The following is a 15,802-nucleotide window of genomic DNA, read 5'->3' as shown; positions in this document are numbered from 1 at the left end:
TCCTACAGTGAGGAAAAGAAGAACAATAGTGTGAATGCTGCATCAGCATCGTCACTTACAGTTTATTATCATTTCGTAAGTTTATCTAAATGCTTTTTGACTGTGAAACAAATATAACATTTAACTTGGAACTTGTTCAACTGAAATGCCCTCCTCAACCACGTTAGGATGTTCACTGTCAGTAGTCATCATACATCTCTTCTTGATATGATATGATATGATATGATATGATATGATATGATACGATATGATCGTTCCAGGAAAATGTTTTAAAACAGTACATTCTTGTTTATGATATGCATACTGTCTGCTGTTTGTGTGCAAAATATGGAAACATGAGAAACACTAAATGAAACATGACTTCCATTTGTTTACTCCCATTATGAAAATGAATGATCTTGCGCAGTGGTCCTGTGGGGGGTTTAATTGAAGGGTGTAACTGCTTTCCCGTTAATCATTTTGATGTAGCTTAGCTAAAGTTGGAGAAGAACAGTGAAGGTTGAAACAGGAAGTCATGATACTTTTGTTCAGCTGTGACTCTTACAAAGAGATTATGTCTTGATGAAGTGTTTGCTCTCATTTGCGTATTAATTATAATGGAAGATAAGCCAAATTAGGCCACCAGAGAGGGCTTACGCAACGTATTTTTCAAACCAGAAGCAGCAGCTGTTCGTCATTGATTAAACATACCTCATTCTAGAGGGGCAGAAAATGATTTCCATGCCAGTGGAAGTAACTGATTTGTTTGTTGTTTTGTTTCTAAGTAATATAGATAATTTATATGATCATTTTCTAGTTTATCTTTATACTAAACACATCTTTTCATTGTTTAACAGACCCATGTCCATCAGCTGGTTGGTTTGTCGGCAGGATTACACAGAAACTACTGAGAGGATTTCTACAACGGAGGTATGCACTCTACTGAGTGCCATTCTGGGTAATTGTGTAATATGACATCCTTGTCCATGTCCTTTCTTATGTCACGCACTTACATTCTGATACACATTTTTAGATCCTCTTTGTCAGTAAAGACAATATCAACGTGATTATCACTTACAGTCCATCTGAGAAGATAACACTACGACACTTGTTTCAGACAACGTGACCTCAAAACTTCCACATGTGGACAGTCGTGATTGATTTGTGACTTAATGTGTCATGTTAAAGAGTCTCTACACAGGCTGTCTCTACACAGGCCTCTCTAAAAAGCCCATTTCCATCTCTCTCAAAGGTCCTTGCTTGTTAGTTAGTGGAACATCTTCCAGACTAACGCAAAATGTGAGCCCACTTGCTTTTTTGACCTATTCTTGTTGAACAGGAGTTCCTCAGGTGGAACAAATTGAATTTTGTTTATGCACCAGCAGTGTGAGCTGCGGCTTTAACACTCCCTGACCAGTGGACTTGAAAGCCAATTTCAAAGCAAGATGTAATCGTCTAATTTATGCAAAACTGTGATATCTGTGTGGTTGTCACTACAACACTCATTCCTAATCCTTGGAGTAATCAACGCAGTGCTGACTACACATTCTACATATAATCATCATGTTCATCTAACACTTTATCTGCTGCAGTTTCTCCATCATGTGGCTACAGTATGAACTACAGACTCTGGTGCATGTGTGCAATGAAATTATTCATGAGATTTTGTCAAAGGACTCCACTCATTTTGTATCTGCTGATGCCTTCTTTCTTTCTTTCTTTTTAGGGCAATATCCATTAATAATCATTCACGTCTTCTCTCTCCCATTCAAGCCATCATTAAACATTGATAAACACAGCTTATTATTGATGTTCAATACCCGGAACATACAGGCCCCCCCGTTTTTAAGTGTTCATGCCATAAAATGTAAAAGCAATCATTTTAATGTTGGGTTACACAGAATCAATTTCCTTGTATATAAAGGCCCTGGAAACCCATTTTCACAATCCGCTTCTTACTTAAATCGATGAGCTCCTCCGTGAACATCTGACGATCATGGAAATGTCCCCAAAATGACTAGAAAACTATGGGATTGTGTGGGTTCTTCATGCCCTGACTGCTACAGTGTCTTCATAACCTGAAAGATGTAACTTTTGCCATGTTTAATGTTCTGACTGTTTGTTGCGTTGGCCAGACTATTGAATTAGGTGTTGGCACGTTGCTTGGTTCATACAGCTACTTCCGAGTTCACCGTGATGTTGGACTAACATGTGACAACAAGAGACGGCCAAGAGAAACTGTGTGAACTTATATGCCCTCTTTTAAATGTCTGGTGGTGACGTTCTCGTTTAATAAGTGGCTATTGCTGGGATATTTATGGTAAAAGTGCAGCTACGTGGAAGCTAAAACTCCGGCAGACTGGGCTAGAGTTAAAATGCAGGGTGACCACAGTGCTGCACTGCAAAGTATGAGAAAACTGATGTGTTTTAGAAATATTAGAGCAGGAAACCCACAATGGTAATTGTAGTAAACCCCAAATAAATGCATGAAACTGAAAATGAGCATAATATGTCTCCTTTGATATTATAAGCTTTAAACTAGATGATGTGAAAGTCAAAAAATATCTCCGGTAGCTAATCTGTTATCTTTTCTTATCTCTTCTGCTCACAACCAGATTGCAGATCAGCCTTTTTATCACCATAAAAATGAGTAAGGGTGACTCATTATATCCAGATCACAGAGCAATAATGGTTTTATTTGGACGCAGGGGTTTTCAACATCCAGTCAGTGGCATGGTGTACATTACATCACGGGTTTCAACCAACCAGACACTCATCAACAAACAGCATCACTAGACAAACAATTAAAGAGAAGGTAAACAGTGTGACAGCGACTCACACCCCGGTCCCCACGACACGACTCAGTCCGATGTCCCTTTTTGAATGTCAACTCAATGTCTTCTCATGTCAGCAGACAAACAGTGTTACCCATTTCAGCACACATTCCAGGAGAGAAAAACACCAGCGTAACGTCACATGTTGGGAAAAGGAGTGAGTGCCTCGCGACCTCTGCACGGAGAGGGTCCACATCAGTCCCGCTTGTTTCCAACAATACTGCAATGATTTTTGCTTCGAAAGGGAAAGAGCTGATTGAGAAGAGTTACGGCTCAACCACAGCACAGGCAGTTCACATGGATAAAAACAATTAAAAAAAAAAAAAAAAAAAAAAAAAAAAGATGAAGGAAAAATTCTGAGATGACTCCACTGAGCTTCACCAGTAGATCGTGTATACAGCAGTATTTCTATAACTCTTATTCTTCAGCAATCACCTGAACACGGACGAGCATTTCATGATGATTCTTCAGTAATTCATGAGAAGGAATATCTTTACACAGCATAGTCCTTATGGTGGCTTTGAGTAGCAATAGAAAGTAAAGATAAAAAAGCAACATCAGTTTATAACAAACATGACAACTAATACAGTTACAAAAAAAAAGTAAATATAAAAGTCCAATAAAAATCGATGTTGTGCACAAAAGGCACTCAAATTTTTCTGCTCCACTTACACAAGTGTCTATAAATTAAGATAAAACAGTCTAGTTAAATATAACGATGAGAATTCCACCCTTTGTGTGTGTGTGCTTTCTTCGTATTTCAATAAACATATGCACTTACATTTGTATCATTTGTCTTCATAGACTTCGACAGGTGCAAAACTGTAACCAGGACAGACATAACAGAACTGCATGGGTGAGCTCAGTGGTTGTAGAATCAGCTTGGGATCATCCTCATAATGCCCTGTTAATGTGATGTGACAAGAGGCAATACCAGCAGGAGCCAGCAGAGGATGTGAGCGCTACATGCTCCTGCTGCTGGAGTCCTCTATCCTCCCGCCCTGGACATTTATAGATCTGTCAGTATGTGACAAACAGAAAGCAAACAATCCATCGGCAACAGTTTACAGTTATCATCTCAGCACCCCTGCAGATTGTACAGACTGACAGTGGTTTCAGGACCTGGTTTTACATGCTAATATCGAAGTTTCTTTTGCTCAGTCAAGCATTAATCTCTGTTACTTCTATTTTAGCAACTGCAGCAAGCAGCTTAATTCATCCCCACAAATGTTAAGGCCCATTTCTTACAGGAAAAAAACAAAATTAAAAAAAAAACAAAAAAACATCCAATATCAAATTTATTTGTGCGTTCCACCAAGGCAAGGCACCACAAACAGCCATTGTTAAACTGCCCCCAGGATATGAGACATTACAGCGCAATACATGCAGAACAGAGCAGCAGGCTCTTTGGGATGCGGATTACAAGGTCTCTGGACCGGGGAGGTACAGTAGATATAAATGCTCAAATGTTGTGTTTTTTTGTTTTTCTTCCTGTATCTATCTGCAACTGTATCCATCAACAGGAAGGAAGGAAACAGCTGTGATTTCAGTATGTCACAACACGTACTGTCAGGTTCCTCTGGGTTGAGGATCACATTTTTAATTTTGAGGAAGAGGAACTGTCACAGCGAACGTTTCAACATGTGTTATGCAATAATAATTAGAATTAAAGAATTAAAATTGACGAAGCAACAGCTCAAGTTTCACGAGCTGTGTGCGTCGGTGGAGAAAGCATTTATTTATTCAGCCTTTGTTGTCTGTTCAACAGCAATCGGTTCTCTACAGTACAGTTAACCAGATGCATTCTACTCACACAGTACAAGGAAAATGATCCAAACTCTATTTTACATCGCCAAAGAATATGCCTGCACTTTACTAAAGGTGATGAAAAGGTGGATTACGATCTTAACAAGCGCCATTCACAGCCGACCCTTTTACCTTTTTTTCGTTTTAGCCTGTACAGGATTAACACTTAAAAAGAATGACTGCCTATATTATTATGTACAGGTTTACCACAGGATTCCTACATTAGTTGGTGCATTAGTTTTCTGTATTTCATATACAGGACAAAGAAAACACAAGGAGACAGCCATGTTAAGTCTGCCCTCGGTCGGACCGTACGTGACAATGGAGGATGACCTGCTTTGTAAAGTTCTGATTAGTAACAGTTTCTCTTCATGCCAGGATGCTTTTATCTAGAGTACCAATCTGGCAGATTGAAAGTTTGTTTCATTTTGAAATTAGGTTTCGAACAAGTATTTTATGCTTGCTAAAATCCCACATCAAATCTCTCAATGAGGCAAATCATTGACATTTTCCATATTTTCTCCAAACTCTGCATGCAGATGTATATATTGGCACTAAGTTGTTATTTTGCTGAACATCCACTGTGTTATAGTACAAACAGGAAGCATGGCGACTTCAAGTAAGTTTGTATGTACAGCCATAAGGCCTGTGACCTAAATGGTAAACAGACATGGTATTTCAGCCTGAATGTTCACACACCCGTCCATGTTGGGTGTTTCATACACACCAGCAGGAGTGACTGAAACATCCACTGGACAACGTGTGCCGGGTGGAGACTTAATACCACATTTCACACAAGTATTGCTTCACTTGCATTCATTGTATCTGAGAAAACCTTTTTTTTCTGTTGAAACTGAGGTAAAACTGAAGTATTCTTATACACATTTTCTGCAGTTGAATCAAGTTTCAAAGAGAGTTGAGCTTTACGCTATCACACCATGACAGCTTTTTCCATCACCATGATAATACACTGCAGGTTCGTTTCAGGAGCTTCCTGAATATTAAGTCAGCAGAAAACATCCAAATCTGCTTCTCAAATATCAGTACCCTTTTCCAAAAGCTTTACAGCCACCCTACCTAACAAATTCCACCTTCGCTACATGGTACCAGATTTATCCCCGGCGTCGCCGGATGTATTAGAACCAGCAGCTGTGGTGTTACTTGGAAACATCTTTTCTGTGGGAGTTACAGCAGGGCTACCGACTCCTGATGAGCTGGAGCTGCTCGAGCGGTGCTGGGTGGGAGAAGGGCGCACTGGCCTCATGGGTGGGGGGCGTAGCTGAGCTCCAGCCAGCCGAGCAGAGAGAGCCGGTTTGAAGGTGGTCATCATCTCAGAGGTGGAGCTGCTGCTGCGACGCATGGCTGCATCCGGGTCACGGATCATGATGGTGTGCAGTGGGCTGCCGGGCTCAGAGCTGACTGGGTTCTTCATGGGCTCCAGGGTGTCGAGGACTACATCAGGGGCCTGTTTAACGGTGTTCTGTCTCTCCAGCTCACGTAGCTCATGGAGCGCTGTTGTCATGGTCTTCTCTATGTCCTGGCAGATGAGGACACAACAATAAAGAATATTAGCCAGTGACGCTTAAAGGAACAAACCTGGCGTGTGCAAGATTTAGCCTGTTAGGCCTACTCCATGTGTAGACAAGTATTTTCAAAAATGTCTTTGAATGAGAAGGATCTCCGCCTTGCTGAACGTTTTCGTACCATTTCAGAGATCTGGCTATACTAACACGTGATCTATCATGTGGAACGCAAACAGGAAGCAGATTGTATACTCCGGTTAGTTGGAGAAAATATTGAGAAGGGGTTTTACTTAAACTCACTCTTTACTCACTTGCATAATTTTACATGTTGTGTGTGTTTATATGTTACAGGTACCAGAGCTGTTACCAAGGCAACTGGCAGTTTTGGTGGTCTGGGACACCCTGCTAAGCCTGCTGCCTCTGCGACCTAACCCCCGATAAGTGGAAGATGATGGATTGGATTAATGGATACTCACAAGTTCATATTTGCCAGTGATGCTACATACTGATAAGACCCAATTAGCAAACAAACGTGGGTGTCAGCGTCATCATTTAAAAAATTCTGTTTCTGAATATCCTCACACTGGATCTAGTTTTCCAAAATCACCTAAGATGCTGTTACGTGTGTATGAAAGGCCAAAACCTGTGTATGCATGGACAGAGCCTCAAATACCATATACAGTATAAAAGACTAGTCAGTTTAGGATTAAGACTGTATGTTTTATTTTTGTCTACTGTATTTTTTGTACAGTTTTCTTCATTTCCAACACATAAAGTTGCGTTATCCATCCGCAAGCTTCAAGTGAAATAATGATCGTTAATGTTAAACCAAAAAAAATACTTAAAAACAGAACATGCAGAACAACTACAGCAGCGTGGTCCTGTTATTGGGCTTCTCTATCAGTTCAACCTTTTTGTTTTTTGAAATTTTCTGTCCACTTAGAACAATGTGAACTCCCGTTGTGAAGCCATCCATCAGATCCCGTCCGTTCTATTCAAGATGAAGTACATTCTGAGACATTTCATGTTTTGATTGTGTTGGGCTCTAATACATTGCCGCCATTAGCTGATGAGGAGAATCTGGTGCCGAACCGTTCAGCCCTCTTGTTATTCATCTCCAGGCTTCAGTGTCCTTGAGGTGTGTCTATCTTGCAGCTGCAGTCTGGCCCTGACATTTACTCCTGGCCACAGCTGCTGCTTTCAGACTGACAGCTACATCAGGGACCTCGGCTCCATACCAAACCTTTCCAAGCTGCTTATATGCTATAATTACCTGACACTTCAAATCAAGAACTGAGATCATTGAGCCCCAAAGATATATGTATATGTAAAATAAACAAATCAAAACTTTGTCATGCCTACCTCAGCCAGAGCCTCAGTCTCCAGTGATTTATGATCCCCGAGGCTGCTGTGACGAGTGGCCCCTGGCACCGGTCTCAGCGGGTGACCCTCAGGATACGCCTTCCTGTCTGGGTAGTTGATGCTTCCTGCACTGCCAAAGGTGCCAAGGCGCCTCTTTTCAGGGCTCTCCATTCGACTCTTGCTGATGGACACCTTGTGAGGGCTGCTGGGGCAGGCTGCAGCCCGTGGTGGAGTGTCAGCCGCTCTGGTTGGGCTGTGGGTGTCTGGTCCACTCCGACGACGTGGGATTGCGGCTCCATCGGACCGTAACCTTACCCTGTGGAGAGGGATCAGACAGATATCAGACCGAGTTGCAAACTCATCAATAGTATCACCAGAACTTTTAAAATCAAGGAAGATGGTATTCTTGATATTTATCCACCTCCCCATGACTCCTCCGAAGTTGTAATCAGGTGACTGTTCACATGGTGACGGGGCATCATTTTTGGATGAAGCCTTATCGTCCAGCAGTGGTCCGCTGCTCGCTTCACTGTCTGCTTTCTGGCTGAGGTTATCTGAGAAAGCATCATCCCTGAAAGAGCAGTACAACAAGTAAGAAATATTGAATGTGAACTTCATCCAAGAGCAGTTTATCACAGTGTTGTCAGCTTCACTGATGATGATGTTACTCACAGGTCTTGTACAACAATGTACTGATGAGGGATGAGGCCATCTACACCGTTGTGGCGGCCCTCCCACCAGTCCTCAGATGCCCGATGGTACAAAAGCAGAGAGGCTCCCTTCTTGAAGGACAGCTCCCTGGGAGTGCGTCCCACATAGTCAAACTTGGCGATGGCTTCGATCTGTTCCACCTCTAAAAACATAAACAGACGAAGAAACGTTGACAAAATTACGTCATAGACCGCAACATGGCTACCACCATCTTGAGGGTACATACAAGGTATACTCTGTTCCTGACACGATCAACAACAGAATTTATAATCCTTAAGTAAAAAAAAAATTTGCAAAATCTGCATTGCAACGTTTTCATAGTTGACACTTTTCAGTTGTAGACGGCACTTTCAGAATGTGTGTGGACACATTATACTGATAATAAACTATATATGCAAAATTGTAATCATTAAATCAGATGTTTGATATTATTTAATTGTTGCCTGAATAATTAATGAATTAGTGATTTTATGACAAACAGCCTAAACTGTTTTCAAAAAGTTGTATGGAATATAACCATTTTAGGTTGCATGAAGTCTGATTAAGGCAGATTTTTGCCTAAATTTAACATGAAAACCAAGTCTGGTCTGCAGTGTTTTTACCAAACCAGCCAGCAGGGGTCAGTCAGAGTTAACCGTACGCTTGACTTCATGGGTTTTTATTTTGGGAAAACCTCCCGGGTTGGTGGAAAGACAGTTAAAGCGGATAAACAGGAAAAAGCAATTCTGTTCAGATTTGGTTTCAATTATAAAGTAATGAAAATATAAAAGGCGTCTTCATCACAACATGGTTGCTTGGTTCTCAATTTAGCTCAAACATGTTTTTTCTTCCATGAAAACGGAACTACTGCCAGAGGATACCGACTGAACTGACTACAGAAACTACAGTGCAACACCAGAGCCTTTGTTGTCCTCTCCAAGTGAGAGAGGAGAAAAGAAGGGTCAGCAGCACTCGTTACGAACACAGCCAGCAGCGCAGATGAGGCTCAGAGAAAGAGTCACCTCGGTCTGACCTGACACACTCCGTACTTCACAGACCTGTACGCTGACAGCACAGGAGATATTATTCCATGTGTTCTATGTGTTTTTGGCTTTTGTGCCTGGCCCAGTTATGCATTCAAAGCTCAGAGGAGAATTGGGGAAATACTGCACAAAGGAGAAAGTCCCAGGAGAATTGCTGACTAACACTGAACAAAGCGAGCAGAGCAAGCAGGGGAGGAGGGAGAGGAGACACACACACATGCACACACACACACACACACACACACACACACACACACACACACACACACACACACACACACACACACACACACAAAGACAGATCAAAGAGGCCGCGCTGCATGCCAACACTGTTTACTCAACTTGCCTTCAGCTCCAAACATCACATAAGCCTTTGCAGTCATAAGCCGCTGCAGCCCAAACCTCACTCACCTCCCAGTTAAAAGCACTTAATGAAAAAGATCAGTTTGTACCAAAGTCTTTCTAGCACACAAAGACTTCTAAAGTCACATCACACACATGCATAATTCTCACGTGTAACCCATGTAGTACTATTTGCCAAGATGTGAACTCCTCCTTGAATGATCAAATAACCAGGCAGTTACAGCTACAAGACAAGTTATTTCAAATTTGTCTCTGACACAATTAGGGAATTAGCTTCTCCTCAACTGGAGCAGTTCAAAACTGCTGTCAATACTTAAAAGATAACCGAAGTGGTTATTTCAAGCCTAAATGTACACTGTAGTGCCAGACAAAATATTGCTAACATCTTCCTCTAGCTCCGATATTGACTACAGTGCAAACAGGCAAGGTCAGCAGTTCACTTTGGTATTAATATTAGATGCAGTAAATCAGGAGAAATGGCCTGTGTGAAGAAACAAGATTAAGAACCATACTGCAGCTCCAGGCTGCATTTAGACACAGTGCTGCTTGAGCTAAATCCTAAAGTTCGCCTGCCAACATGCTCAAAATAACAATATATTTTAAATTTTCATCTTCACCATCTTAGTTTTGGGAACGTTTGCCAATTACCATGAAAAACAAAACACAACAACAGCGCCTGATGGGTATATTTATTAGTTTTGCAGGTATTTGGCCAGGGAGCAAAGAATTGGACACATTTAAATTTTAACTTGAGGATGGCTCCAATGGCAAGTCATGGGTATCGCCAAATATGTTACAAATTATCTTGAGGGGACCGTGAATATCCATCCAGCTTTTTCCTTTGATGGGAAAGGGTGCAATCTACATTTATCCCTGCATCCAATAAGTCTTCAGCAGTCATGGGTGATTAATGGGTCTAGCTCCAGTCAGCAAAACATGACATCTAGATAGGACCCTAATTTTCACCTCTTTTCCGGTGCATCACTATGATGCATGTTGAAGTTAAAGACATTAGCACATAAATTACTGTCCTAACCATCTCTTTTAAGAAGTGTTCAAACTTTTTTCAGCTGGTGTTGAGTTTGAGGTGGACTGAAGTTAAAGATATTAAAAAACAGGGTAAAGCTGCCACACCATACTGCCTGCTACATTTTATTGTTTTCCGGGGATTTTGTGATATCAAACATCAAACACTAGGAAAAAAAAGTCAGACTCATCTGCTGGCAGTGAGCAAGAGTCAATTGCATATTATTAGGTACAGATGCACTAATTCTAGTGTAAAATTTCTTGGCAATCCATCCGATTGTTGTCACGACATTTCAAATGTAAACATGCTGGTGGTGCTAGAGGTAAATTCAGAAGATCAAAGTACGAATGATTCATCCCCTGGGGACCATGAATACCATTACCAAATTTCATGCCAATCTATCAAATATTTGTTGAGATACAGGACCAAAATAACATTACTAGTTGTGCTGCTGTATGACTTAAAACACACAAGGGTAAGAGTCAACACTACGATGTACTGACCTTCATCACTGGTGTGTGGTTCAGTTCCATTGTCAGCCTCATCAATAGTTCCTGGTTCACTGTGGGGGCTGTCGCTGTGGGAGCAAATGGAAAGCAAGAACTGATATGTAGATACTGGAGCTCGAAGGTGTCGGCAGCACAGTGCTTCGCTAACGCGTCGACTTCCTGGTCTAGCCAATACTCACCAGTATTCGTCTCCCCCCGTCATGCACTTTTCATACACTGGGCCGTCCAGCTCGCGTTGACTGGGAAAGATAAGCTCATTGTGCATGATGATGGTCTTGATGACCTCATTGACATGTGCCTGGCATGCCACAGGATCCTGTCCATCTGGGATAGGCATCAGGGTTGGACCGAAGCAGATCGCCAGATTGTAGGAGTCCATCATGTTCTCGTCACTGTACTGGGAGAGACTGAGGGACAGGACAGGTGGGCATAAATACTGTGTGTATAGATTGTAAATTAAATTACTGTCCTAACCATGTGTATAGATTGTTGTTGTTTTTATATATATATATATATATATATATATATATATATATATATATATATATATATATATATATATATATATATATATATATATATATATATATATATATATATATATATATATATATATATATATTAGTCTGTTAATTAAAATGTGAATGATAAGAATTCAATCCTGTCTTGTAGTTTTGTGCTCATGCTACTTTTTTAGTTGGATGATCTATCATGTCATAAAGGATAAGACTGGTTATTACATTTTTTGGGGCGCCTTGGGGACAGCAGAAGCAAGCTGTGAACACAATACTGGCATATTAGCTCCTTTTAAGTGAATATGGTAAATGTGTGAGCAAAGAGTCGCGTCTTTATACATCCAGCAGACATGAGCAGCATTATCATTTATTTGGAGTCATATGTGCCTCCTTATATCTCAGTTTTAAGTCCCTACAGACTCCTGATGGAGGTATGTGGTTCACTATGGTCACCAGCTAAAAATGAGACTTAACCAGAGGAGAAAATGTATGAGCCTAGATAGACACTACTAGTTGGTTTGTTAGCAGGATTACACAAAAACTACTGCACCGATTACAAAAAAAAAACTTGGACAGATGATGGTTCTTGGCCCAGAACCATCATGTTATCCATTGTTGCAACTGAAATATTGATTTTAGCTGCTTTAAGTTATGAAATATCAATATTTGAATGCCTTGTAGTATGTAACAGACACCTCTTACAGAGTCAACAGCTTGGACTGAATTCAGTTTTGACGTACAGTATTACATGCCTCATTGCACGGCTTAGTGAGACATTTGCATAAATAGCACTCTGATCAGCCAGCCACTTCAACAAATCGACTTATCCAGCACATGCCACAACCCACTCTTGGTAACCAAATCATGCTGTGCTGCAAGAGGAAGTCACAATCAGTCCTCTCACATTATCAACAAGCTGAGGCTGAGCAGTAAAGCCACAGCTGGAACAGCTCCAACAGTCAAGGGGTGTTATAGAAGAGCGGGGGTATGAAATCAAACTCTATGTTCTGCAGGCAAACCCAGTAAAAGGAGCATTAATAACATCTATTATCAGAAGACAGGTATACAGCTCCAGTGAGGCATACGTTTTCGAGACCATAAATAACTTCCAAAAATACCGTAGACAGATGTGGCAGTAAACAGCAGGTTGGCTTCTTCTTCTTCTTCTCAGTTTATTTCTAGATGTTTTCACCTGTTGTCTGCGTTTATGCAACATGGACTTTCCTCAGTATAATTAAATGTAGATATGGTATAAGCTAAATTTAAAGTTGCTCATTGTGCATTTTTGTGGTATCCCTGCCCACTTTATCCAATCAGAATAGAGAACTCAATAAAGAGGCGGTCCCTTCTGCTTGTGAACACGCAGAGGGCAGGGATAGATCCTGCTGATGGCTGCCATGTCTGGTTATTATTGTTGTGTACTCATGTGGTGACGTGGAGAGGAGGGAGGATTGCCAACTGCATAACAGTCAAGAAGTTAGCTTAAATTGTGACAGCGTTTACAGCACCTTTAAGGTTTACTTAAGTCACTAAATAACATCAATACACACCAGGATCTGTGGCTTAAAATGTAAACACGTGAGAGCCTCACTCACTGATTGAGAAAAGCGAAGAGGTATCGCATGACGATGATGATGGTGCGAGGAAGCGTCACGACAATCTGCTGGATGTGGTGCGCTCTCTCAGCCCCGGACTCCAGCTCTGAAACGCAAAAGGAAGGAGGTGGAGAGGTGTAACAGCAGGTTTAGACTGCAATAAATGGGAGACAAATATGGCTTTTAAACTTTTATATACATGGGCACTGATCCTACAACAACACTGTCAGCTAGAATATAACATAAACCAGATCCCAGTGAGGAGAATTGATGAAACCGAGCAAAAGCAAGAGGCAGAGGAGATTCTGAAGGCTGTTATTTGACACTTTAATAGATGCCCCCTCTTGCCTTTCACCAGACCCCAAAGGCACACTGAGTGATCAAACTATTACTGTAGAAACAGCGGGGAAATGGTTCTGTGGTGAACTCGCACACGGCAGACTGATGTGGCCCACGCTCTCCTCTTCCTACTGGCTTTCTGTTAAATATCAGGCAGAGAGAGCCCTGGTGTTAGATTGCTTCCATGTGCTGCACCGCATGCCCTTCTCTTGTGCCGTGAGTCTTGGACAAACTGCAAGGTGAGTTTTTCTGTTTCCTTTTTCTGACGAATCCGCTCGACTGTGATGGCTGCTGTGCGTGACTTACTGATGGTGGAGATGAAGTCCAGGAAGCGCTCCTTTGGGAAGATAGGGTTCTCCAGTCCTCTGAAGTACAGCTTCAGCACCCCTGCCACTGAGTTGATATCATGCTCATTCTGGTCATCAATCAGGGGATCTTCACCTGATGAAGAAGAATAAGTGTGTTAACATCCAGTTTATGTATTTGTGACATGAATTGGGGGGGGGATATAATGTGTATCCCTTTGACTCACCTCTCTCAAATGAGTTTTTAATATCGTTGACTTCCACCTGTGATCCCGGCACACGGAATATCCCCTGCTGCTGCAAACCTAAAAAGGAACACAAACCAGAAATTTAAAGATTCAAAGTTACGCTAGCTCCCATTATCTCCAAACCCCAGCGCCAGGTTCATGAAAAGCCAATTGGAAACACATAACACAGAGCAGGAAATGTAATCTAGTAATAAAAGGAGGAGATGCGTATTTTTCCATGAGAGGGCCCCTCAGTGAGGCTGCAGCATATGGTTCCAGTTAGAGGGCTCCTAATCAGTTTTCTGGAGTTTCATTAGGTCCAGATCCAGGGGAAAGGGCCTGCAGGCTACAGCAATGAGCCAAAGACAGATGTGAAGGTAGACAGGGAGGAGTTATAAAGAGCGAGGGGAGGAAGGGTGGCTGAACTCACTAAACAAAGACCGATGGGACTTTCAAAACTCTCCGTGTGTGATCTATTGTAACGAGCTTGTCAAATTACTGGCAGGCAGCTGAGTGCCTTGGAGACAAAGGTGGCGAGGAGAGCAGGTCAAGTCTCTGTACCTGCAGCTATTTGTGGAAAAGCTGCTGTCAAATCACACAAGGCCATAGTTTTCAAAGAACTTTGTGGTTCTCTTTCTTTGTCTGCCCTCTCATTCAAGAGGTAGTCGTCACAGCGACATGATGCCAGACTCACCGTATAGATTGATGTATCTGATACAGCTCTCGACAACAAGTGGGATCGGTTGACCTGAATCCTGCAACGCAATCGTGATGAAATAAATGAGTAAATACAGAAAAGGCAAGACAAAAAATTGCAAGAAATAAAATGTGACTAAAAGTAGAGTCCAACTAATATATTGGCATTGGCCTATAAATTGTCTGGTATAAAAAAAATGTATAAAAATTTGTACACCCAAATAACAATTCAAATTCTAATTTATGTTAAAGGAGACCTATTATGCATTTCTGATCATTTCCTTTCCTTCAGTGTTTTATATATGTTCTTGTTCTCTGTGACTTTGTGACATCACATTACAACACAGAGTCACACATTTGCATAATTTATGCCTGGCAGCTAGTTTGGCACATAAGAAGTGATTAAGCACAACTGCTCTGTTGTTGTTATTGGTGCTGGGTTACGTGTGAGCGAGCAGACCAATCAGAGCAGACTGGGTGTTCAGGAGGGGGTTAGCTTTAATAAGACAGGAGCTAAAAGGAAAAATAGGGAGAATACAGAGCTGCATCACTGTCCGGTGTGTGAAAATGGATGTGGTTTTTTTTTGTTTTTTTTTTTTGCATTAAATCATGTAAATCTACTGTATTTTAGTAGTAACCAAATAAAATTAGAAATCTGAAAATGAGCATAATATGTCTCCTTTAATTAAAGCTATGCAAGACAGGACAATTCAAATGCAATTTTTTTTATTAAGCAAACGGGCATTTAAAAACACACAAAACATGTGAAATTGTGGTTAACAACCTGATGTCACACTGAAAATTAGCAGCATGCAAGTGTAGCTCCAGCAGTAGTTTACTTTTTTACCATTAGTTTAAATGTTTTAGTGCCCCTGTGCCCTGAACTATACTCTCAAACAACAGAGGTACCTGAATGCGAGTACGGGCATTCCTTCTTCCTCTGGGACAGAAAGCAGCAAGGCACAGATTAGCAGAGGAAGCAGAGAAGC

General features: G+C 41.3%; 1 protein-coding gene across 3 annotated transcripts in view; it reads right to left on the bottom strand.

Moving 5' to 3' along the window:
* Window positions 1-2,648: 2,648 nt before the first annotated feature.
* Window positions 2,649-15,802, bottom strand: part of srgap3 (SLIT-ROBO Rho GTPase activating protein 3) — a 67,747-nt gene continuing 54,593 nt past the window's right edge. Inside the window, exons 12-22 of one of the 3 annotated variants that reach the window (XM_037101859.1) lie at window positions 15,723-15,753; window positions 14,812-14,872; window positions 14,118-14,195; window positions 13,892-14,026; window positions 13,247-13,352; window positions 11,316-11,543; window positions 11,131-11,204; window positions 8,177-8,357; window positions 7,926-8,075; window positions 7,505-7,820; window positions 2,649-6,156 (exon numbers count right to left, since the gene is read on the bottom strand). In XM_037101859.1, the coding sequence (XP_036957754.1) occupies window positions 5,716-6,156; window positions 7,505-7,820; window positions 7,926-8,075; window positions 8,177-8,357; window positions 11,131-11,204; window positions 11,316-11,543; window positions 13,247-13,352; window positions 13,892-14,026; window positions 14,118-14,195; window positions 14,812-14,872; window positions 15,723-15,753 (1,801 nt within the window). In that variant the 3' untranslated portion in view covers window positions 2,649-5,715. Of the gene's footprint in view, window positions 6,157-7,504; window positions 7,821-7,925; window positions 8,076-8,176; window positions 8,358-11,130; window positions 11,205-11,315; window positions 11,544-13,246; window positions 13,353-13,891; window positions 14,027-14,117; window positions 14,196-14,811; window positions 14,873-15,722; window positions 15,754-15,802 lie in introns of those variants that run through there. The other 2 variants (XM_037101858.1, XM_037101860.1) reach the window with 2 other exon arrangements.

The sequence above is a fragment of the Acanthopagrus latus genome, chromosome 6 (assembly GCF_904848185.1).
Source record: "Acanthopagrus latus isolate v.2019 chromosome 6, fAcaLat1.1, whole genome shotgun sequence".
Classification (NCBI taxonomy): Eukaryota; Metazoa; Chordata; class Actinopteri; order Spariformes; family Sparidae; genus Acanthopagrus; species Acanthopagrus latus.
The sequence above is the reverse complement of the archived record's forward strand: the minus strand, read 5'-3'. Positions and strand labels throughout refer to the sequence as shown.